Raw genomic sequence first — 23,459 nt, 5'->3', positions numbered from 1 at the left:
TTTGTTTTTTAATTGCTGATTGAACACTGAACTCATTTTACTACATAACAGCTTGTGTAAATCGATGTAAAAAACAAATTTGCTGGAATAACTGCTGGAAAAACCAGAGCAGTGTAACTGCTTGGGAGGATTAAAAAAAAAAGATTTTTTTTAAGAAGAAACACAAATAAGTTTTAAAAATACGCCATTTAGCAGAGAACATAAGATGCCTATCTTTTCTCCTCTCTGACAAAAAACACTATTATGAATTACAAACACACTACATTTCAAAAAGCCATTCCATTTCTTTTATATTTCTTGTCCTTAAATCTCAACCTAATTGAGGCAAGGTTGTGCTTGCCATTAGGTAAAGAAAAATCCAGAGCTTCTTCCCTAAATTCAGGTTCAATTTTGCATTTCAGCCCTGCCTTTCTGATAGCAGACCAGATGAGTCAATAATGGAAAGTAAACTACCATCACAGCTTCCATCTTCACAACCATCAAATGCCTAGCAAGAGCTTTTACAATAGTCTCTTCAACTTTCAAAAGGACAGAGTATTAATCCTTTTTCTAAGTAACAGCAACGTCCGCCTTATACAAACTGACCAGTGTCTCTAAAGCAATGTTTGCATACTCAAAGCCTAACCAGAGACAGCGTGTCAAAATAAACGAGTGACAGGGAAGAGCCCACAAGAAGTGGTGGAGAACGTGAGCTAAAGGCATTCCCACAGTAACAATACAAAGGTAATGTGCATGATGTAGTGTGACTTTTAAAATGACAAATTTTATCTAGATTTCACTTAGAAAATGGCTGCTTTCAGCAGTCCTGTTCTAGGCCAGACTCCTCTGACATTCTTCAATCCTCATGGGGTTACAGCCCCTCTGGGGCTTACATGTCTATGGCCAACAAAAAAGACCTTGCCCAGCAGCAGGGTCTCTGGGGCCTACACGTTTCCCTGGGGCTCAGGGAGAACAGAGAAGGCTGGGTGAAATGTTGGCACATATCAGTTCACTGGCCACGTTACATTTCAATTAGGGAGTCAGTAAGTCATCCACGGGCAGTTCGTCACTGTTCTAGAATCTAGAGTCTAGATGAATATAAACATGGCTGAGAAAAGGCGATTTTGGTTTTTCAAGACATTTTCACACATCATCCTATGATTTTGTTACCAGGAGCCAGAAATGAGGTTTTGTGTATTTGTTTGTTTAAAGATTAGCAAACTTTTTTTATACTTGAATGAAAAAGATATATAATGAAACTGAATTATTAGAAAAGCATTGCCAAGTTCGTATCTATCTTTAATGCTAACATTCAAGTAGTTTATATAAGGATGATGTCATAGAGTGATGACCTAAAATTCTGATAGCTTCATTTTTCATGGAAAATCTAATAAACATAGTACACTTAAATCAAAACAAATTCTAAAATTATAAATAACTTCAGGTGACATTTTCAGCTGTTATTCCAACATGTTTTTATTAAAAAGGTCAGCCATATACTTTAGTAAACTTCTGTTTTTTAAAGAAAATGCTTTTCTTAACTACACTGTACTGAAAAATTAAATTTAAACTGAATATCACATATATGCCCAAATATAAGGCAAAGATTTGCCCCTAAACAACAGATGGAGCTGTCTCATGTGTAAATTTTTTCAAAGCTCTCATACTACAGGGATCTGTATCAATTACTTTATTCTGAACAACAAATAAATGTTTGGGTAAGATACACAGCCTGAGAAACCTCAATCAATGGCACTTCTAAATGCTTAGAGAGGTCTAGTGGAGGAATAAGTAAGACAGAGGTAATGATGTACTCTGGAAAAACGGACTTAGATGAGTCAAAGAGCAGCTCGAGTGATGAAGGACGGATGTTAACAACAAAGTTGAAGGGTGGACATAACCCTCATGAAGTAGGAGAAAGCATTTTTCTAATTTATTATACTTTATATGATATACAATTATATGTATGGATAATTAAACCAAATAAACTGATATTAGAAATAAAACATTTGGCTATTTCATCCACACTTCCCTGAAACTTCATATATTCAAGTTGGCTAAAAAATTACATTTTGAATCCTCTTATGGGCAAAAAGAGAGGACTAGTTGTATTGAAACATACATATTACATGTGGTTATAATATCCTTCTCAAAAGAAACTGAGTTATTTGTGTCTAACACACATCTTGAACTGCTACTGTGTTCCTTTCTTCATTTCTCTGTAGGATTGGTTCAAAACAATCACTGTACTAGTTTTTTCCAGTAAAGAGTTCTTCCAAAAACAATTTTGATAGAGTAAATTTTAAGAAACTGTTTAACACATATGCAGCTGTTACTTTCAAATTATGTTAATTACTTGCAACAGTTACTTTCGACTGTCATATGTAGGTGTTAAAAATAGTTTCAGTTAAATTCTAAGTTATGCAAATTATTCCATAAAAATTAAGATTGCATTTCTGGAGAAATGCCATCTGGCAGGAATTGATAAGAAAAGAGCTTTGAGAATGAAAATGAACAATTACTTTGAAATGTCCCTCTCTACTTACATGGTCAACGAACAAGATATAGACATATGAATTAATAATGAAACCCAGAGGTATTATGTCCACAGGTATAAAAAGTACACGAAGAAAGCTTTAAATATTGGAACCATGGTACTAAGACATCAAGGAACTATGATAGTCTCAGCAGTGCTTTGCAGGACCTTCTGTAATGATGGACATGTTCTCTATCTCTGATCCAAGATGGCAGACCGTGAAGCCACGTGTGGTGAATGGGCACTTGTAATTGGGCTAGTGTGACCAAGAAAGTGAATTTTGTTTTTGCTGAGTTAATTTAAATGTGGCTTGTGGGTACTAATTTGGACAGTGCAGCTATGGGACATGTATGGTTCACAGTAGGTGCTTACTGAATATGGAAGCGTTATTGGAAACTGTGAGCCTAAGAATTTTACCTTTAGACAGTTCTAAGTCAAAGGTTTTATGCACCTTCATCCTAATCCTTACAATCAACTAGAAAAACACTGTACACACGGCCTAATTTAGAAACACGGTGGTGTTTCCTAATTGTGGCAGACAACATCAATGATGACAGACACACAGGACACGAAAAGTCACAGACACAACACAATAATAAATCAAGTGCCTATACTCATGAATTAACTATTCAGAGTATGTATAGAAATAAGTGTTTGTGGCTTTTGAGAAGGCAGAGGAAAGATGGTTGCTGGATGGATTGGTTGCTCTGCTATTTTGGAAAGCTTCTCAAAGTAAGGGGACTTTAACAACAGTGTTTTAAACATGGAAAAATGTGAAATACATACAACAAACAGACAGTATAACGAATCCCCAGGTACCTATCGCCCAACTTTCTGGTTGTTAACTCATGATCAGACTTCTTTTATCCACAGCCCCACCCACGTATCAGTTCATATATAGGAATATTTAAACAATCTCTCCCCCCAAAAAAGAGAACAAAAGTGCTTGATTAATTTATCAGAGGGAAAAGGTATTCCAGAAAAAAGAACTGGTGTGTTGGGATTATAAAATTAGAGAATGTCAGTGTGAATGAGGCATAAGGAGAGAGTGGAAGAAAAAGGGACCAGGGGAGGAGGCACAGACAGGAGAAACCCTTAGAGCACAGGTGAGCAGCTTTATTTTAGTTTAAAGCAACAGGGAGCTAGTAGAGTTTTTAGAGGAGAAAGAGTTAAATAAAGGAAATAAAGTTTACTTTGTGACATCACAGAAGCCTGACTTCAGAAGTACTGAGGGTAAAACTACACAGGAGGCTACTGTAGTGCTCCAGTGGTTTACTCATTGTTCAAACAAAACAAACAAACATCTTTCCCACCTATTTCACCAGGAAAAAATTCAAGGTGGATATTTAACTATGGTTTACTTTTCTCAATACTGAATTTTTCTTTGGGACTTACACACAGTACAATTTAGTTGTACAATAATCTAATCCTTTTGGTCTCGCTTGTGAAACTGCTAAGAATATCAGTAACACAAAACTAACATTACATTGCAAAATTTGTTTAAATTATTTTAAATTACCACTAACATAATTTTAAAATGAGAAACTAACATGTCAAATGTAAAATCCCCCTCTAAGTTAAAATGACTGAAGGTTTCTTTAATAAATACTTAAGGATACTTAGTCTCTGTGGAAAGGAGAGAGGTGAGAGAATAGTGGGGGGAGAGTTGAGGTGAGAGGGAGGTTACAGACATGAGGAAATAATTTTAAAAAGACTTCCAAAAAAGGCAAAAAAAGGCAAAAGACAATTTTTAAAATTATAAAACCCCTGCTTACTTTTTTGGTTTTCTGGAAGTAGAGTTCAGGAAAAGCATGAAACCAGTATGCCAACTGTGATATGTAGAAAAACTTCATTTGAAATCTGTACCAACACAAGAAAGTAAAAAATACCTTTTAAAGCATACCATTTTTAAAGAATAAAGTACAAACAAACACTGGAAATCAGGATGTACTAAGTAGCTACCTTTGTGTTATCACTTCAGGTCCCCTCACGATACTCCATGTACCGTACTCTCCAACAGCCAATTCCCCCGGCCCCCCGGCCCCCCAGCATCAGTCAGCTCCTCTGGATTAAACAGCAGAAGCAGAGACATGATCTGCAGAACACTGTGAACATGCAAGCGAGCTGCGAGGAAACAGAGGCCCTTGTCTATTAGTTACTTAATACTGAAGAGTATGCCTGTCAGCTACTGAAGACATACGGACCATGACTCTAAGGGAATCAAATCACAGATCGGTAAGGTTTTGTCAAAAGGGGAGTGGGAAGGGCAAACAAGATGGATAGAAAAGTGAAGGTGCATAGATTAACCAGCACCTGAAACCAGGATAATCCCAATTTCAAACAATCACTCGATTTTTTCTTAGGGAAATACGGTAACTCTACCAGGTTGAGACACTGAGAGCCCCCAATATGTGGAGGCAAACCAGGATTCCAGAGGAGAATAAGGCACTGACGGACTCCCCAGGAGACATATCATATTCAGTCTAGAGTCCAGTCTCCTCCTCACATCACACCCCTCCAGATCTTCTGCTTTCTCTCTGCTCTCCCTCCCCTCTCCTCCAGAGGTCTAAAGCAGAAAACACAAAGCCAATCTGAATAATTCCAGGGGGGTGGGGAGGGGGGGAAGATACAGTCCCACATAAATATGATGTTTATATCTCCAGTTTACAAAAGTGCATTGAATTAACAATTTTTAAAAGTCAGAATGGCTCAGCAGAGTATGGTAATATTGCAGGGTCATGTTATTCCCTTCATACTTTTTCACCAGTCCTCATATCACATTTATTGACTACTTTCTACCTGATAAGCACCTACAGCCTGGCACAGCAAATGATATAAAAAGAGACAGTTCTTCTTGTTGTCAAGGTACATATAGCCTTGGTGGGCATGGGCACAATTTAAGACTTACATAAATGAGACAGTTACAAGACAGCCAAGACAATGTATAGATAAACATAAAATATTACACACCAAAATGACAAATTCAGGAAAGCAGAAGCCAATATAGGCTAAAGGAGCAAGGAAAATATGGAATAGATGTTCTAGAGCTGGGCTTGAAGAATGAATAACTTAGCTGGCTGACTTTGCAACCCCTGAGCTTCTTACAGCATTGTACAGAAACCCTGGGGGCCATAAAAATAAAAAAGAAACAGTCCCTATCCTCAAGCTTATAGCGTAAGAGAGTAAGAAATGGAAGGAGTGAAAAGAGACTGGAGCAAAGAAAAGGAGCAAAAGAATGTAGAAGATGGAGCAGTGACGAGAAGGGTTAGGGAAAAGAAAGGGAAGACAGAGGACTAAATTAGGATTACTGTTAAAAATCAGTTTTCTCAAGGTAATAAACATGCTTAAAAGATTATATACATGAAAAAAAGCACACAGGAATTTTTTGTCCTTATGGCAGTGAGACTGCCAAAGACATACCTATTGTACGAATTTCCCTAAGGTCCTAAAGAGAATAACAAGAACAAATCCTGCTTAAAAGTGACATGACGATGGTCCTTAACTAAGAAAAACCTGCTGAAAATGACTTACGTCATCAGGTTATGGGGATAAGCTCTCCACAAGATAGTTGGGTCTGAGATATAGTTCTCCTAAGAGAGAAGATACAAAAATTAGCTTAATGAGCATGGAAACGTCTTAGAAAGTAAGACAGTATTTTCATTCCTTGCACATTTACATCTCTCCACCTCAAGTTCCATTGAAGTCCAACCTTTTAGATGTTTTAGTTATTTTCCATTCAGTCGAACTGCTTACTTTAGTGAAGTGAAAATCAATATGAGTGACTTGAAGTCAAATAAGACATAATTCCTGGCTTTCGAAATTCCTTCAATCCAGTAGAGTAAAAAAGACACATATGCAAACAAACATAACACAACCAAAAACCAGTGATGGTGCATAACAGAGTTACAACAGCCACTGGAGGGATGAATGTTGTCCTGGGTAATCAAGCAAAGGGTTCAGAAAGAGGTAGCACCTGACAGGAGACAGAAGATCAAGGTGTTGCCAAGTTTTACAGGGTTATGTCCACATAATAACCACGTCTTTTTCTTAGATAACCAGATCTATTTAGTGAGAATTACTGCATATGTATATTAAAAAAAATCCTGAAGCAACTTATCCTTAATATTTTCCCACAGAAGTTTAACACCTTCACGTTTTTTAAAAAATGTGTAAGATAGAACTTTTGTACATCAACAATAAAAATTTTTTTTAATGTATAAGAAAGATTTTAAGCTGAACTTTAATGTATCTATAAAGTATCATTAAAGCAGCAGTTTACAAAGGAACAAGCACTGGACTGAAAGGCTGAGTTTTAGTCTATCTCCAACCATAAATGTCATACCCTGGAAAATTCACTTTACCTATTTATTCATCTCTAACATAGCGATTAAAAAAAAAATACTGTGTCCTGACAAACTCAAAAATGTGTAAACTCTGGGGTTCATATAAACTTAAAGGACTGATATTTACTAATATTAGATACTCTCTTCCCCCTCATTAGTTAGAATGGTACACTTAAAGGTTTAGATAGCCTTAATAGAAAGTTAATCAATATTTTAATTTGCTCAGAAAATACCTGGACTGTTTTTAAAGAACGAAATGACTGGAAACACTACAACTCATGTAACCCAGTGAAAGTATCACTGATAATTTACCCTTTTTGCTAATACAGAGATACCTGCAAATGACTACAAGATATGAAGACAACACTCAGATCAACTAAAAATGAGTAAGGCTTTCTGAAACATTAAACATAGTTGGCAATTTTTGCTGTATAAAAACTAAAAGAGAAGCTTACTGATGAAACTTGATTTATACTAGTTCAAGAGCAGAACTCCTAATCTTAGATAAGAACAACAAGAGACAAGGAATTTTTCTAAGGTTCAGGGTTTGCTTATGAGCATTAAAAATAGGACATCAATTTCTGTTCTGGGTATATAATTAAATACTTTTGAGAGATAAGAATTTCAGCACAGTACATACTTACAGATATGAGAATGAATGTGCCCCAAACACAAGAAAATAGGTAGAATGCACTCAGCTGACCAGATTCATTAAACTTGCTGTGTTTCGTTTTGGAAAAGTGCATTCGCCTGTTAATTTTCTAAAAATAAAAACAATCGTTAATAATTAAGATTATAAAATATATTTAATATGACTATCATAGTATGGAGAGCTAGTATTTTACAAAGTATAGATTTCTAAGATTGCATACTTACATCCAACACATACTCTTGAATTATGGCATGAATAATTATCGCCACTAGCATGTAGAAGAAAACTGTAGCCAAATCTTTGATACCATAGTAATAAAGGAACGCTGATTCAGTAGCTTGTTCTTCTGAAGGTCAAAAAGGACAGGACACACATACATAAAAATATACATAAGATTATAAAAACAGCACTTAAGTACAACATAGTTATGGAAACAAACAAGAGAAGACTAACCTAATAATTAAGTTTACAGAAACATCATGGTAATTTGCTTTTGGACACCTTCAGTCTTAGGAACAATGAAAACTGAGGAGACTATCTAGAAGTCTAAAGCTTCAGAAATTATTTACAAAGACTTGACACATGTTAGTTACAGCCATTAAAGACCAGAGAACAGGGAAGGGGAGGCCACATTAAGATCCTTGGGGACTGTAAAATTGATATTACCCCAGGGATAGGGGTTAGATTATACTTAGGTTGTATTAAAGTTATACTTAGCACATTTGCCTGTCTTTTCAAAGAACTTTTGAAACTTTCTGCTTTCTAGCTCTACTTTCAAACTAGACACCACATTTATGATTCTGCTGGAAAAGCTGACTTAACTTTAATTTGATTTAGTTTTGAATTCTAAGCAGGAGAGACAGAGGCAACTGCTACAATTGTTTTCAATCTTTAAAATTGCTAAGATTTTTTCAGAACAAGACTTAATCAAATACTTGTGAATTGATAAAAGAGCTTTGTTTTTTTCTGGCATACTCAAATTTCAAAACAACTTTGTGGTTCTGAGTACTGTGATATCTAAGTTACTACATCAAATATTTACAAAATGATATAACTGAACAAAAACCCAACTCCATGTTGTATAATAGATCTTACATTCTAAATAGAGAGACTCCGGGCTCACAGCAAGTTTACCACCTGAATATGGTAATATTTTGTTAACTGAATACCCCACTCCTCACCCATGCTAGTTAATTTTTTTTTTTTTTTTTTTTTTTGTGGTACGCAGGCCTCTCACTGTTGTGGCCTCTCCTGCTGTGGAGCACAGGCTCCCGACGCGCAGGCTCAGCGGCCATGGCTCATGGGCCCAGCTGCTCCGCGGCATGTGGGATCTTCCTGGACCGGGGCACGAACCCATGTCCCCTGAATCGGCAGGCGGACTCTCAACCACTGTGCCACCAGGGAAGCCCCATGCTAGTTAATTATATTACTGTATTCAACTACAATCAACTTTCAATAACAACTTGATTTTCACATAGCATCACTCAGAAAAACTTTTCGAAATAAAACCTGAAAGTGTAGTTTGGATGTTATTACCAGACACTTATTGACATTCTCTCTAATCAAATAACTGATAGGACGGTAGAGCACAACCAAAAAGTGAAAAATAAAATGGGCTTAAGAGGGTTGTTATTACGGGTCCAAAATAGAACCCGTACAAGTCAGAAAAACGGAACCTGAACATTGGGCCTTTAGAAACCTTGACTGAACAAAGACACTTCAGACAAATGTAAAATATCTATTCTTAGGATTTTCTTATGAAAAGATCAGAGGGAAGAGAAGGCAAAAAAAAAAAGTTCTTCATTGGAATTTTAAGCCCATTTACAAAAATACACAATAAACATTAAACACATAAAAACTGATTTTCATACAATATATAGGGTGAAGTCAACCAAAAACATCAGATTTTGCATTATAAAATCATCAAAATAATATTCAGTCTAATCACGAATGAGACCTGTGAAAATAATGAAGAACCTAGTATTCATGGAGATTTCCAAGTCTGTCCTACTGAACTCTTCTTAACCAGAAAATTCCAAAAGAAAACTACCTACCTGTTGCAGGGAGGGTAACATTGTACTGAAGAGTTACAAAAATTATAGAAGCTTTTGCTGTTATCTAGAAAGAAAAAAAAAGATCAAGTCAATTTGTGACCCTCTCCCAAATAGCAAATCGGGGGGAAAAACATTCCAAATTCTGTCCCCACATCTAAGAACCAAGGGCACCCTAGTTCCAGCTGCACCCTGACAGGCACGACTGGACTTCCCGATCACCAAGGGGCTGATCTTGAAAGTTAACATAATTCGCCAGTGTAGTCTGAAGTTTAGATGGGATTGTGTAATTCACTCCTAACTTTAAGATTTCAAAAGAGATACTGCAGTTCCAGTAAACAGTGTTTTGACAAATAATGTTTCTCTACTCTAGACCTGTACAATGAACACAAAATTTCCATCAAGAAAAATTTTAAATGTAAATTAATGAAAGAAAAGGAAGCACAGTTACCATGACAAAAGGTAGATCAAAGGTAGGATCTGTGGTGTGTGTTAATCTCCCACACACCTGGCATAGTTACATTGTCGATAAATATTTAACTGACCTGACTACTAGTAAAAGCAAAGTGGTCAGAACAGAAAAATGGGACGCTTACTCAATATTTATAGGCACCAGGCACTGTGCTAGACAAGAAAGGATAACAAAGGAATGGTATAATCCTGATGACTAGCAACTCAGTCCAGTCTGGAGGACAGGTAAACAAATTGCTATAATACCACAGAATCAATGCCAATGTGAACTGAGGATAAACAACCAAAGCATTTTTTTTTGTTTTTGTTTTCCTCCTGGGGTGAGGAATGAGGCATGCTCTGGAAAGGCTTCGCAGGGGATGTGGTGCAGAAGCTGTCTCCTGTTGGAAGAGAAAAGTTCCCTAGGCTCACACAGTGGGACCGAGAGGGCAGCACAGGTAGGAGAAACAGAAGCACAAAGGTCAAGGAGCAGTAAACAGGAGGTCAGGCTCGGGCACACATCAGGAAGGGGTAGAAAGGCCTAGAAAAGTTACCAAGTGCTAGAAAGGACCTAGTTTGCTGAGCTTAGTAGTTTAGATTTTATTTTAGCCCGACCAGACAGTTTTGGGGAGGGGGAAGTTATTCATGCTTTTCAGAAAGATCGCTGACTGGGGTGCAGTGCTGGCCTCTCAAGCCCCCTCGGGGCCACGCTCCACCCGGCAATCAGTATCCCCTCCCAGTCATGTTAACGCCGCTCCCCACACCCATCCTCCCTCCACCCGCACCCCAAAGGTCCTTCACCGATTCCCATTCTCTCCAGGATAAGAACAAACTCTGTGGTCTGGCCGCTGCTTCTCCAGCCCCTGTCCGGCCACTTCTGCCCCATCCCTTGCCTCCTGCACTCCTCCCACCATAGCTCCATGCACCTGCAGTGTTATCTAAAACACTGCTGGAAAACTTCTCCACTTCAGATCTCAGGTCAACTACACCCTTTCAAGGAAGCCTTCCCCGTCTCTTAGGATAGGTCATTTCCTTTGTTAGATTACCTCAGAGACCTGTGTTCCTTTCTTACAAAACGTATACTCTTGGCGTGATTGTGTTAATCACTGCTGTCTCACCCATTAGACAGACAGCAGTCTCCATAAGAGCTGGGAGCATGTCTGTTTCTGCTCATCACTGTATGCTTAGAGCCCAGCATGGTGTGTGGCACTTATTAGGCGATTGTTCAATATTACTGAACAAATACTAGATAAAATATAAATTGGAGTAAGGATGCAAGTCAAGTACGAGTTTTGCAAGAGACCCTGTGAAAAATAATAAGGTCTGAACGAAGGCAGTAGTAGTGGGTAGAGGCGGAACTTTTGAGGCAGAATAAGGCTTGGTTAGCAGGACAGAATCAAATTATGTACCGATGCTGCAACAACTGGGTGAAAAGCAATACTATTAATAAAAACGTGCAATATACAGGAGGAACCGCAGGTCTGAGGGAAAGAAGAAATTGCACTTTATATAAACTTAGATTTCTATGAGATATGCAGGTGGCAAGACCAACAGGTAGGTAAGGCCTACGCCTGGAGCTCTGCAGGGAGACCCGGGCTTAAGGATTTGGAAGTCTCTGTTTACAGGCAGTACATGGTACATAGTCGAGGCTGTGCAAGTATATAAATCCTCTACAGAGAGTGTACAGGATTCGATGAGAAGTAGGACACCAACAGAACCACGGAGAGGGCAGAGAAAAAGGCTGGTGGCAAAATAAGAAGAAATGATCAGAGAGGAGAGGCAGAGAGAGAAGGAAGAGAGCTAGATGCCCCCAAAGCCAAAGGGGAAACATTTTAAAAAGGGGTGGTTAATAAAGTCAAAGTTTCAATAGAGATGTGTCAGGAAAAGAGCGCAACGGACCGGACGACTTAAGAAGTCATCAGTGGTCGCAGCTTGAGTGACTCCAATGAAGAAGTGAAAGCAAAAGCCACCTCACAGTGGAGTGCAGAGCACAAGGGGAACAAAGGGGTTCCCAGCGACAGATGCCAGGTCAAGATTTATGTCGTTTCGTGATGGGATGCACTGAGCTGGTGCGGGGGCAGTCAGCAAAGGCACCAGGGAACAGGGAGAATTTAACATGTAAGGGCATAATGGATGGAAAGATCTGGTAGGGGTGAAATATAAGGATAGAGTTAAGGTTGATCTTGAGCAGTTTTCCTCTTAGATCAGGCAGGCAGAAGGTAAAAATGATGAGATAGATAAGTTCAAAAAAAGGCAAGAAACTGAAGAAATTCCCTGTGGCGGGGGAAAAGCAATGTCATCTGTTAAGCATAGTTGGGGACTCAAACGATGAGTATTTTTATAGTTCCTTTAGGCAAAGGAGCTGGCCAGGGAAAAGTAAAAAGATCCCCGGGTATTACCTTTGTCTGAGGTCAGAAACCTTTGACTTGTAATATTATCTATCAGCAAGAGTGCATGACTTTCTCTGACAACACTGAGCAATCCACAAATGGGAGGCACGGAAAAGGCAGATGGCAGGCTGGACCCACGGGTGGATATGTGCAGGCCAAGTAGGGAGACAGACCAAGAGGGAAAGGGAGCTGAGGGCCTGGGGAGAGTGTGGACAGTAGTTAAAGTCTACAGGAAGAAAAGCAAAGCAACAAGGGGCTAGTATACTGGAGAAAAGGAAAGGGGACCAGGCCCCACAAAAGCCTGGACTAGGTGGAGAGCTGGCATACGAGCAGTAGACGTGGGGAGATGAACAACATGCAGGTTGCAGCTGAGTTCTGCTGTTCCGGAATTCAGGATCTGGAAGTATGGCAGGCTTGTGAGATAAAGTCAGGGTATGGCCACCACAGTGAGTTGTTTCACTGGGTAGATACATAAAGATCACTTGCCTAGAAAAGGCAAGTACGGCTTTTCTGTATTACATTTTGGGTCATTCACACAGATACGTGAGAGCAGAACAATGACATGAATTTCCAGGGTAACACTGCTTTCATGTGATTCTTTTTAATAAAGTTGACTGATTACTAAATTTTATGTTTTAATATCTTTGTTTAGATTTCATATATAAACGCACACACACTCCACATCCCTGTTTCTAATTTAGAACATGAGGTCACCACTACCATAGCTAAAAAAACTTTTTAAGTTTTTTTACAAATGACAAGTGAAATTCTTCAAAGATAAATTTAATATCAAATTCCCCAAGCAACAAAAATTAGATTATCCTTTACTGCTAGGCTTCCAAAGAAAATTAAAATCCGGCTTCTAGCTAGCTTGGCATGTGACAGTAAGCGGAATAAGAAGAGGAAAAATACAAACTACACACCCTAAAAATGTTTATAGAAAAATGTTTTAAAAAGAAGAAAACTTAAACCAGTAATCATGCTCTTAGCCATTTCTAGGGGTCCTAAGCCTCATACCACGGCCAGCACTGCTTTAGTTAAACTAGAATTACAGTTAACCAATAGTAAGACAAATTAGTTTGGAATAAAATATGCTCCAGAAATATACAACGTACTCAAAAGTAAAAATGAGTTTATGACAATTTTGGATGTTTAAAGCACTGCTCTCCATTTATAAGAAAAATATGAGGCTTATTCAGATACATCTTAAACAGGTTACCACGACTCTAATGAGTTATTTAATTCTGCATTGTATGGAGTATCATGAATATCATAATATTTCTTTAGTGCTCAGCAGCTGGGGCTTGGTATCTTTTCTTGTCATACAGAGAGGTTAACTATTTTGTACTTGTCAAAGGGAAGTGTGACTACTACATTGACTGGGTGTCTCAAAGATAAAGGCAATTTCTGAATATCAAATCCCATTTTCTCACCAGCTTATATAAAATTAAGTTCTTAAAAAAAAAAGGAGGAAAGAAAATGTTGGCATTAAGATAAGCCATGCTTAAAAATAAAACAAACCCCCAAGACTGTTCTACATAGAAATTGTAAAGGTCCCCCAAACCTGGCATGGCACAAACGACCTGGACTCCTGAGCCTCTGAAAAGTAAATCCCTCCCAGAAGAAAATATTCCTCGTGGAAACCCCTAACTCCTCTTCTATATCCTCACTTTCAGAAAGCTTCCCAAGTATCTTTACATCTTTCAACTGTTAAATTTTCCTAACTCCAATATTCAGTCATTCATTATAGACCATGATGTGCAGTATGTGGACAGAAACTGTCTGTACTAAAAGCATGATTTCAAAATTCACAGCAATTTTTGATAACACGAACTTCCCTGGAAATTAAACTCTTCCATATCTCCCAAACAAACTATTGCTTTATCAACCTTATTAGTATATATAATCTCTTTAGATGCTAACTGTTAGAACATTTTCTCACATAAAAATGCTGTCTTCGGGCTTCCCTGGTGGCGCAGTGGTTGAGAGTCTGCCTGCCAATGCAGGGGACACAGGTTCGAGCCCTGGTCTGGGAAGATCCCACATGCCGCGGAGCAACTGGGCCCGTGAGCCACAATTACTGAGCCTGCGAGTCTGGAGCCTGTGCTACGCAACAAGAGAGGCCGCGATAGTGAGAGGCCCGCGCACCGCGATGAAGAGTGGCCCCCGCTCACCGCAACTGGAGAAAGCCCTCACACAGAAACGAAGACCCAATGCAGCCAAAAAAAAAAAAAATGCTGTCTTCTGTTTTTCAACTTTGATAAATACCTAAGGAATAATGAGCTACCATTTAAGCTACCTGTAAGCCACACTTTGAACTAGCCATTATAAAACTTAGTTTAATTCTCAGAGTAATCTGATGAGCCCTATTTTACAGAAAAAGAAACAAGTTCTAAGAAGTTATATGACATGCCCTAGGCCACCCAGTTAGCAAGCAGTAGAGCCCTAACTCCCTTTAGCTTCAGCGTCTATATTGATTCTTCATTTTGGCTAGTAATACAGTATGTTATTGCTTTGTCAATTTCACCATAAATCCTCTGACATTTCCTCAATGTCGGAAAGCCTTTCCTTTACACAAAAGGCTGAACAGTTCTGTTGCAAAAACCTTAACTTCTCTATTATTCTAGCACAAATACTGTCATTCTATAACTACGTTAACGTTGAGATTCAGCAATTACTTTATTATTATTTTTAATTAATTTTTTTTTAAAAAATTATTGGCTGTGTTGGGTCTTCATTGCTGCACGCAGGCTTCTCATTGCAGTGGCTTCTCCTGTGCTGCAGAGCACAGGCTCTAGGCGCGCTGGCTTCAGTAGTTGTGGCACGTGGGCTCAGTTGCTCTGAGACCTGGGGGATCTTCCTGGACCAGGGCTTGAACCCGTGTCTCCTGCACTGGCAGGCAGATTCTTAACCACTGCGTCACCAGGCAAGTCCCACAGCAATTACTTTAAAAGTCAAGTAGCAAAACTAATCCAGTGAATTTTTTCCCATAGGTAGATAACATGCTTTCAACTCCTAAAACTTTAACATATGGTTAAGAAAAATGTAGTACAACCTGCACAAACTTCCTTCTGTCTACTACTTCATTCTTTTTTGAACTGACTTTAAAAACTTCTATTTAGATCTTTGTTGTGTCTATTTAAATTGATAAATTTTACGGATGTAAAGGTGAAAATCCACTCACTGCTAAAAAATCATTGACATGTGAGGCAAGGTACAGGTGGTGAACTTCTCTAGAAATGTGGTAAAAGAACATGAAATATTTTACATAAAAGCAACGTTATAACATTTCTAAGTGTCAGCACTTCTGATTTATATTCCATTTCATTCAACACACTGCAAATACACCTTGAAGGTAATATTACTCCTAAATTATATCTTTAAAAACAGGGATTCTTACCACGTGGAGACGGGTTATGGCAAGCTTTATGGAACTGTTCAGTATATTGTACACACAAAAGTATTACTTCTAACACCAAAGCAGAAAGTATATACAAGTGTAAAATTCAGAAAGAGAGTACAAATGTTTAGCATTGCATTTCTAATATTATATACATTCATGTAGTTCTGTATAAACCATGAGATGCCTTCTCACCATATCATCTGATCTCTGCAAACAATGGCTGTGAGAACAGCACAGGTGATGTTATTTCCTTATACAGAACAGAAAAACTGAGGCTTAGCCTTGGGTCATTCAGTAGGTAAGCAGCACAGGCCCAGCCTAAATCGAACAATGTGACATATGTTAGTTCCCTTCTACCCTCCCTTTCAGGATACCCACTACCTCCTTAGCAGTGGACTAGGTGGACGTAAATGACACTATCAAGAATCAAAAAATCTGTATCTAGATCCAGAAAAGTCCATTTGAAGAGAAGCAAAAAATTATTAAGTTACCTAATCATAACATTTAAAAAACCCACATGGGCTCCATTTAAACTATTTATTCAACTTTCGGTCACTGGCAGTTCTCATTACACCAGCTTTTCTCAAGAATTCTTAATGTCACTCATTAAGCAAATATTTTGTAAGCATCTCCTAAATTTAGGCTTTGGAAATAGATTAGGAAAAAACCAAAATTTCTGCCCTCACTGAGGTTACATTCCAGGAGCGGGGAGACAATAAATAAGTAAAATAATTAGTGTATTTGGTGGGGCACAGGAGCTACAGAGAAAAATTAAAAAGGGAAAGAAGATAAGGAATGGGCGTGTGTACTGGGGAGGGAGGGAAAGGAAGCCGTAGAATGTTACACGTTCACCTTGCAAAGTTTATACCCACATTCAACAGCTGTTAAGTCATCACAATACTCGCTACGTGGGATGAGAATTTACACACTCCTGACATTTCCATCCTCTCCTATTTCAAGAAACAAAAAGAAAATTATCCGACGCCTCGGCACTGCTGTTCAGAGCCCCGATTTCTGTATCAGACCTTGTTTCCTTAAGAAAAGAGCAAGCGCTGCGGCAAAAAGTTCCATCACTGATAACAATACCAGCTTGGGAGACAGGAGTTAAAACAATCGGGTGGGTGCGACTCGGAGCTCCGATCCCGCGGAGATCACTCGCTGCCCCGCGGCCACCGCCCTTCCAGTGGGCAGCGGACACCGGGTTCCGTCGGTTTCACCCCAGACTCGGTGCCGCCGCGGACCCCGCCCCCGAGCGCTCTCCGGCCCCCGCGGCCTGGCCAGCCGGGCGCGCCGGCCATTGCCCAGCCCGCCCACCGCCCGCAGCCAGCTCGGCGTTCAGGGGCCGCCCCCGCCGACCGCCGGCCCCTCGCCGGCTGCCACGTAACCCTTCGCGGGAACCAGGAACTGCGCGGCGCGGCCGGTGGGAGGGGGCGGCGGCGGGAGGGCGGCGTGCGTGACGGCCGAGGGGGCGACGCGGCGGCCCCGGCCCCTGCGGGCGCACGGCGGCCAGGCTCCCGGGGCTCCGCAGCCCCAGGTCGGCAGGGCGCGGGGCGGGGCAGGCCCGCTCCTCCGGGCCAGGCGGCCGGCACCTCCCCCCGCACCCCCCGCCGGGGTCCCCCGCGGTCCCGGGCCGAGGGGCTGAGCTGGCAGCCGGGGCCCGGGGAGGGGACGGCGGGCGGGCGATTGGGGCGCGGGCAGGGCTCACCTCGAACATGAGCCCCAGCAAGAAGACCATCGCTACACAGGAGACGATGTCCGCGTGATTCTGCAGGACGAATTCGTGGCTCAGGACCGGGGGGCTCTTGGTGCTCTTCTTGCGAATCGCCATGGTGAAGCCGTCGCCCGTGCCTGCAGGTGCTCCGCCCCGGCTCCGCTCTTCCCAGCTGCTCACCGACTCGCCGCCGCCGCCTCCCCCTGGCTGCTCCTCACAGCCCCGCCGCTGCCGCTCGCTGGGGCTTCACTTCCCATCCCACAGCCAGTACGCAGCCGCCGGGGCCGCCCGGAAAAAAAAAAAAAAAAAAAAAAAAGGCAAGCCCACAGAGGAGGCGAGCATGCGCACTGGGGAGACGGCGCTCTCTCGTGTCGCGGCCGCCCCTGCGAGCCCACAGCGCCGCCTAGGGAGCGGAGGCCGTCCGCTCGGGGCCGGGCGAGTGTAAGAAACCTGAGCGGCGCCTCCCCTGCTCCGCTCCAGGGCTGGGGTTGGGAGTCGTTTGAGGCGCGAGCCTCCTGCGGTTACTAAACAGACTGAATCCGCGCCGCGGTCAGAGGGCGGCCACGTGCTACGGCGTGCACGGGTGCAAGCGTGCTTTCCGCCCTCTGTGCCACCCTGGCCTTGGGTGTCAGTGCCTGCTTCCACATTGATTTGTCACTTCTTGAAAGCCACTGCCACCAGCAAAATAACCTAAACGTATGAGTACAGCTTAACTACATAAGGGTAGGGGCATTCTTCGGTTTTAGCAGCTGCCTTAAAAGTGAACTTGAGTTATTTTAAACACGCCTGAGGACTTGTTTCCTGTTCTTTGTAGCCTTGAACTAGCTTTCAAAAAGGAACAATTCCTATTTGGTCTCACCTCCCCATCCCCCAACGGGCATGTGACTGAAGTAAGTTCATAAGTTTGGGTTTACTGGCTTCATATTTATTATTAACGACACTTCTTGGTAATCTAGGGAGATGATTTTTAAAAGTTTGTGGATTAGACATGTCTTCCTCTTTCATATTTCTGCCCAAACCAAGACTCCCTGTATTCTTTCTCCAGATGAATTGTACCACTGTTTACCTATTTGCCAAATCTAGAAACCAGAGTCATCCTGGACTGATCCCTTTCAGCATCCTTCCATATCCAAACTATTACCAAAGAAACCCAAGGCCATTGAGTCCCCCCTTCCCTTTCCCACTGCTGCACCCTCAGGAGGGGACTCACTGCTCACCTACAATATTACAAGTCTGGTGAATGCCTTAGTGGTTTAAGAACATGGGTTTATAAGTCAGAATTCTGTCACTCATTATCTGTATGATCATGGTTACTTATCTCCATGAGATTCGATTTCTTCATTTATTTATGTATTCATGCATTCAAAAAACTTTATTGGGCAGCTACCATATGCTAAGCACTGGGGATATAGAAATGAAGGAAAAGTACAATTGAACCTATTCTTATGGGCTTTCATTTTAGTATGGGAAGAGGATCTTTACACAAGATTTGAAAAGTGAAACATGTCTTAAATTGAGATGAGGGTCCTGGAGAAAAATAAAGCAAGGGGAATAGGGAAAGTGTGGGAAATTGCATTTGCCTGAAGACTTGAAGAGGTGAGGGAGCAAACCATATCATCAATAAAAAGGAGATAATTGTAGTACCTGTAGCCTACTTTAGCAATTAAATGAGATGATTCAAGGAAAGTGCTTAGTAGAGAGTTAGGTATAAATGTTACCTATTATTGTTATTATTTTTTCTTTTTGGCCACGCTGCTTGCGGGATCTTAGTTCCCTGACCAGGGATTGAGCCGGTGCCCCCTGCAGTGGAAGCAAGGAGTCCTAACTGCTGGACTACCAGGGAGGTCCCAAATGTTAGCTATTATTATTTTCCTACTTTCTGATCAAACAATTACTAGTTTTACCTACCTCCAAATCACCTTCCAATTTCATATTAGAATGATGCTTCTAACAAAATTTTTCAAATTTTTTTGGTGGTTTCCCTTTTCCTTTATGGGAAGCTAGCATGACTAAATAGTGCTTTATGGTTTGGCTTCTGCCTACCCAGACATGCTCAAACCCTTCCTCTATAGGCCCCAATCTCTTAGTACCAGCACTACTGGCTTCCCACTCTATACACACGATAGTCTGCTCTCTTCCCACGCTCTCCCTGGCTTTGTGCTTGCTGCTGCTTCTGTCTGGGATGTTTTCTCCTCTCCCCTCATCTACACACCCCACGCCTACTGTTCCTTCAAATCTCATTCACAGGTGACTTCACTGAAACCTTTACTGACTTCTGTGGCCATCTCTAATGACTCAATTGCATTTAAAAAAATAGCTTTAATGAGATATAATTTATATCACATAGTTCACCTATTTCAAGAGTACAATTTGATGATTTTTAGTATATTTACAAAATTGGGCAACCACCACCATAATCTAACTTTAGAACATTTTTATTATTCCCCAAAGAAAGACTTAGTTTTTGTTCTTGAAACTCGTATACCTGGAATGGAAGACAATAAACAAGTCATTACCAATGTGATGGGTATTTTCAAGACTTGTTTGGTGAAGGGTGACATGGAAATATTCTAGGTCATTTGGAAATTAATTGTTCCACTAAAGTGAGTTTTTAAACTGAAATGGACTCTTTCAAACCTTAAAATTTAATTATTTTTCACTCTTTTGTGAGAAAATACCCCCACTGGTGTTCTTTTAGTTGCATGAAACCTACCATACTCTGGACAGCTGTAGGACTTGGGATGACCGTTGGACTTGGCAATTCAGAGGATGTGAGTTTGTGGCAGTGTGGGTTATCCAGGAAACAGATGCCAAGACAGAGTTAGAATCGTAAGGGATTCGTCATCAATAACGTTTGTGAAAAATAAATGGGAGAGGAGTCGGTAGGGAAAGGCTGCAGACCACGAAGCCTGTCTGACACCTGTGAAAGGAAGGAGGGAGGACCCGTCAGGAAGACCTCACACTGAGGTGCAGCCTGAGAACATCTCGGCCAGCCCAGCAGGGTGCTTCAGCACACTGGGCAGAAATGGTGGGTCCTTGTAGTACTGCTCTGCTTAGTCAGGGGCTGGGGGCTCCCGCCATGCACTCTTGCCATCTTCCAGAGAAAGTCACAGCTTTTGCCAGGAGGTCCTCTCCCACCGCTCTCTCTCAGGCTCAGTTACCTACCTGCTCCTTCCTCTGGCCCCTTGAATCACTCCATGGTTACAGCCAGTATCCCTTGTGGTTTCTGAAGAGTCCTTTTGTGAAAATTTCCTCAAATTACCCACTTTGAATGTGCCATTTGCTCCTGCTAGGACCCTAGCTTACTATGAAGATCATTAGTGACCTTCAAGAGAGTGTTTTCTTCGGAATGATAGGAATAAATAGCTGATTGGAGTGGGTTTCGAGAGAGTGGGAGGTGGAAACATGGAGGCATGTGTATAAGCAACTCATTTGAGGAGTTTTTCCTATAAGATGAGACAGAAATGGGCAAGTAGTTAGAGAGGTGCTGAAGGGTCTAGGGAAAGTTTTTGTTTTCTTTTTGGATATGATCCATTTTAAACAATTTTATTGAAGTATAGTTGATTTACAATGTTGTGTTAATTTCTGCTGTACAGCAAAGTGATTCAGTTATACATATATACATTCTTTTTCATATTCTTTTCCATTATGGTTTATCACAGGATATTGAATATAGTTCCCTGTGCTATACAGTAGGACCTTGTTGTTTATCCATTCTGTATATAATACTTTGTGTCCACTAATCCCAAACTCCCAACCCGTCCTTCCCCATGGATATGATCTATTTTATGTTTGCACGCAGAGAGAATGACTCATTAGAGCAAGAAGTTTCTTCTGCAGGAGATACCTGCAGGTCTGTAAGAGGTGATGGCATCTTGTATACAAGTACAGGCACCCACCGTAACAGGGATGGGGTTCCCACAGTAACCAGAGGAGAGCAGAGTTTGTGGATAGGTTAAGAATGGCTAGATGAAGTTGTGTTCTTGTTTCCATTTTCTCAGTAACATATGAAATCATCAGGAGTGGGGATAGTATACTGGAGACTGAGGAGAAAAAGGGGTAAAACTGTGGGAGGGTGAATGGATTAGAGGAGTGTCATCAGACAGCAGTGCTTCCTCCTTGAGGACCTGCATTTAAAGTGAGACTAGTAAGCAGAGCCCCATAATTATCTTCGGTCCCATCCCCCTGCTTGGATACAGCTCTGGAGAAGGCAGAGAGTTGGGGTCTGCCAGGCCAGCATGACAGAGGGGCAAGGATGTTGAGGGGAATTGCAGAATAGGCCAGGGCTGTGAGGAGGTGGCTGTGCTTCTCCTACCTGGTCACCCTCCACCCGCAATCCACCCTGTTTTGCTGTGAAAGGCAGACCTCTTCAGATCGCATCACTGAAGCTCCCTGGCCCTCTGACTTCAGCCAATGGAAGGCACTGGCCAAAAACCAGAAGCGAGTTTTGGGGGTTTATCCTCCCTTGATCCCTCCTGGCCTTATGATGGTTCTGGCCGGGCCTGTGTTCTCTGGTGGCCACAGCCCCTGTCAGCCTTTCTCTCACGTTCCAGCTCTTGCTGGGCTCAGTACCTCTTTCTCTCCCCTGCGTCTTCGGGCTGCCCGGGAGCTCCCCTATCTCTGCTTGGTTCTCTCAGCCGGCCCGCTCCTCTGTCCATAGGCCTTTCATGAAATTCTCTCCAGCTCAGCCCTTCCGAGGGTGCCATCTGTTCCTTGCCAGTTCTGTATCCTCAGATACAGAGTGCTGGGGCCTCGGAATTGGGGACGCCCACGGGGTGGAAGATGGTTGGAGTGGGGCTAGTTGGCCAAAGAGCAAGTGGTCAGAGGGTGGGGTGCTGCGGATGAGTCCTGAGGTCGTGCGGTCCTCGGCCATGAGACGGGAAGGGCGTGATGGAGGGCGCACGTCGGAAGCAAGGAGTCGTCGAGGCAGCAGGAGGGGAGAGCGCCCTCCACGCGCTTTATGGATGGCCTGTCGCCCGGAGGGACTCAGGGAGCAGAAGGGGAAGGGCGCGGGCGCAGACATCCGGCACGAGTGAAGAGGATGAAGAGGGGTCAGGAGCCCGGTGAGCGGGTGACGGTCGCGGGGCCGCGGGTAGTGAGTGGGGGGTGTAGTTGGAGGGCGTGGGCTTCCAGAAGAGCGCGGGTTTTGGGGGGAGGGGGGAGAGCTCTCTGTCGGCAGCAGGGAGGGGCATGGGCACACCCACTCCCCCGCTGGGCTCTGCTGCGTGCTGGGGTGGGCGGGAGAGCAGCTGCCTCGTGATGCTCCGGGGGAGGCAGGTTTCAGTTTCCACTGAGAGCGGCCCCAGGTGCAAGAGGGTGAAGAAACTATGCAGAAAAGGGTGGAGGCTGTGGAGGGCTTGGTCGATGACACAGCTGGGGTTCTAAGGGATGCTGTGGAAGGGTGGGGGGAGGTTAGCTTAAGTCAAATCAGGGGAGGAAGAGCCACGAAGGGGAGAGAATGTGGTGATGGTGGATGACCTGGAGGTTCGCCTCCAAGGAGACTAAGGTGGAAAGGGTCCTGCCGCATGGGGCAACTATGCAGATGGTCTTTTAGGGAAAGTGGGGAATCAATTCTAATTTTAGCTTCCTTTTTAGGATGGGCTGCTTCAGAAGCTTATAGGGAGGGAGGACTGCCGTTAAATCCTCTGAAGGTGGGTCATGGTGGTGGGGAAAGTGGTCTAAGGAGACCCTCAGGGCTCTGGAGTTCTCTCTTAAGCAGACTGATTGCTCAGGTGTGTCCAGCTCTGGAGGCTATTGTGTGTCCAGTGTGGTGCTGGCTCCTATGTGTACAGACACTGTCTTGTGGGTAAGTGATGTTTCCGCAAATGTAGCTTGGATCCCGAAATGTTGGGATTCTCAGGATATTTTTAATAGTTTAAAAAAGGACGAAAAGCAGACTGTTTGAAATTGGGTCTATCCAGGAAAATCTGTGGCATAGGGTTGC

General features: G+C 42.2%; 1 protein-coding gene across 1 annotated transcript in view; it reads right to left on the bottom strand.

The window, feature by feature from the left end:
• The window catches only part of TRAM1 (translocation associated membrane protein 1), a 29,016-nt gene extending 11,164 nt beyond the window's left edge, over positions 1 to 17,852 (bottom strand). The window contains exons 1-6 of the mRNA XM_029222806.1: positions 17,510 to 17,852; positions 9,565 to 9,628; positions 7,735 to 7,856; positions 7,503 to 7,619; positions 6,047 to 6,105; positions 4,291 to 4,375 (exon numbers count right to left, since the gene is read on the bottom strand). Of these exons, the coding sequence (XP_029078639.1) occupies positions 4,291 to 4,375; positions 6,047 to 6,105; positions 7,503 to 7,619; positions 7,735 to 7,856; positions 9,565 to 9,628; positions 17,510 to 17,632 (570 nt within the window). The 5' untranslated portion in view covers positions 17,633 to 17,852. The remainder of the gene's footprint in view (positions 1 to 4,290; positions 4,376 to 6,046; positions 6,106 to 7,502; positions 7,620 to 7,734; positions 7,857 to 9,564; positions 9,629 to 17,509) is intronic.
• Positions 17,853 to 23,459: the final 5,607 nt, after the last annotated feature.

The sequence above is a fragment of the Monodon monoceros genome, unplaced genomic scaffold (assembly GCF_005190385.1).
Source record: "Monodon monoceros isolate NGI ecotype Baffin Bay Population unplaced genomic scaffold, NGI_Narwhal_1 Super_Scaffold_14, whole genome shotgun sequence".
NCBI classification, from domain to species: domain Eukaryota; kingdom Metazoa; phylum Chordata; class Mammalia; order Artiodactyla; family Monodontidae; genus Monodon; species Monodon monoceros.
The sequence above is the reverse complement of the archived record's forward strand: the minus strand, read 5'-3'. Positions and strand labels throughout refer to the sequence as shown.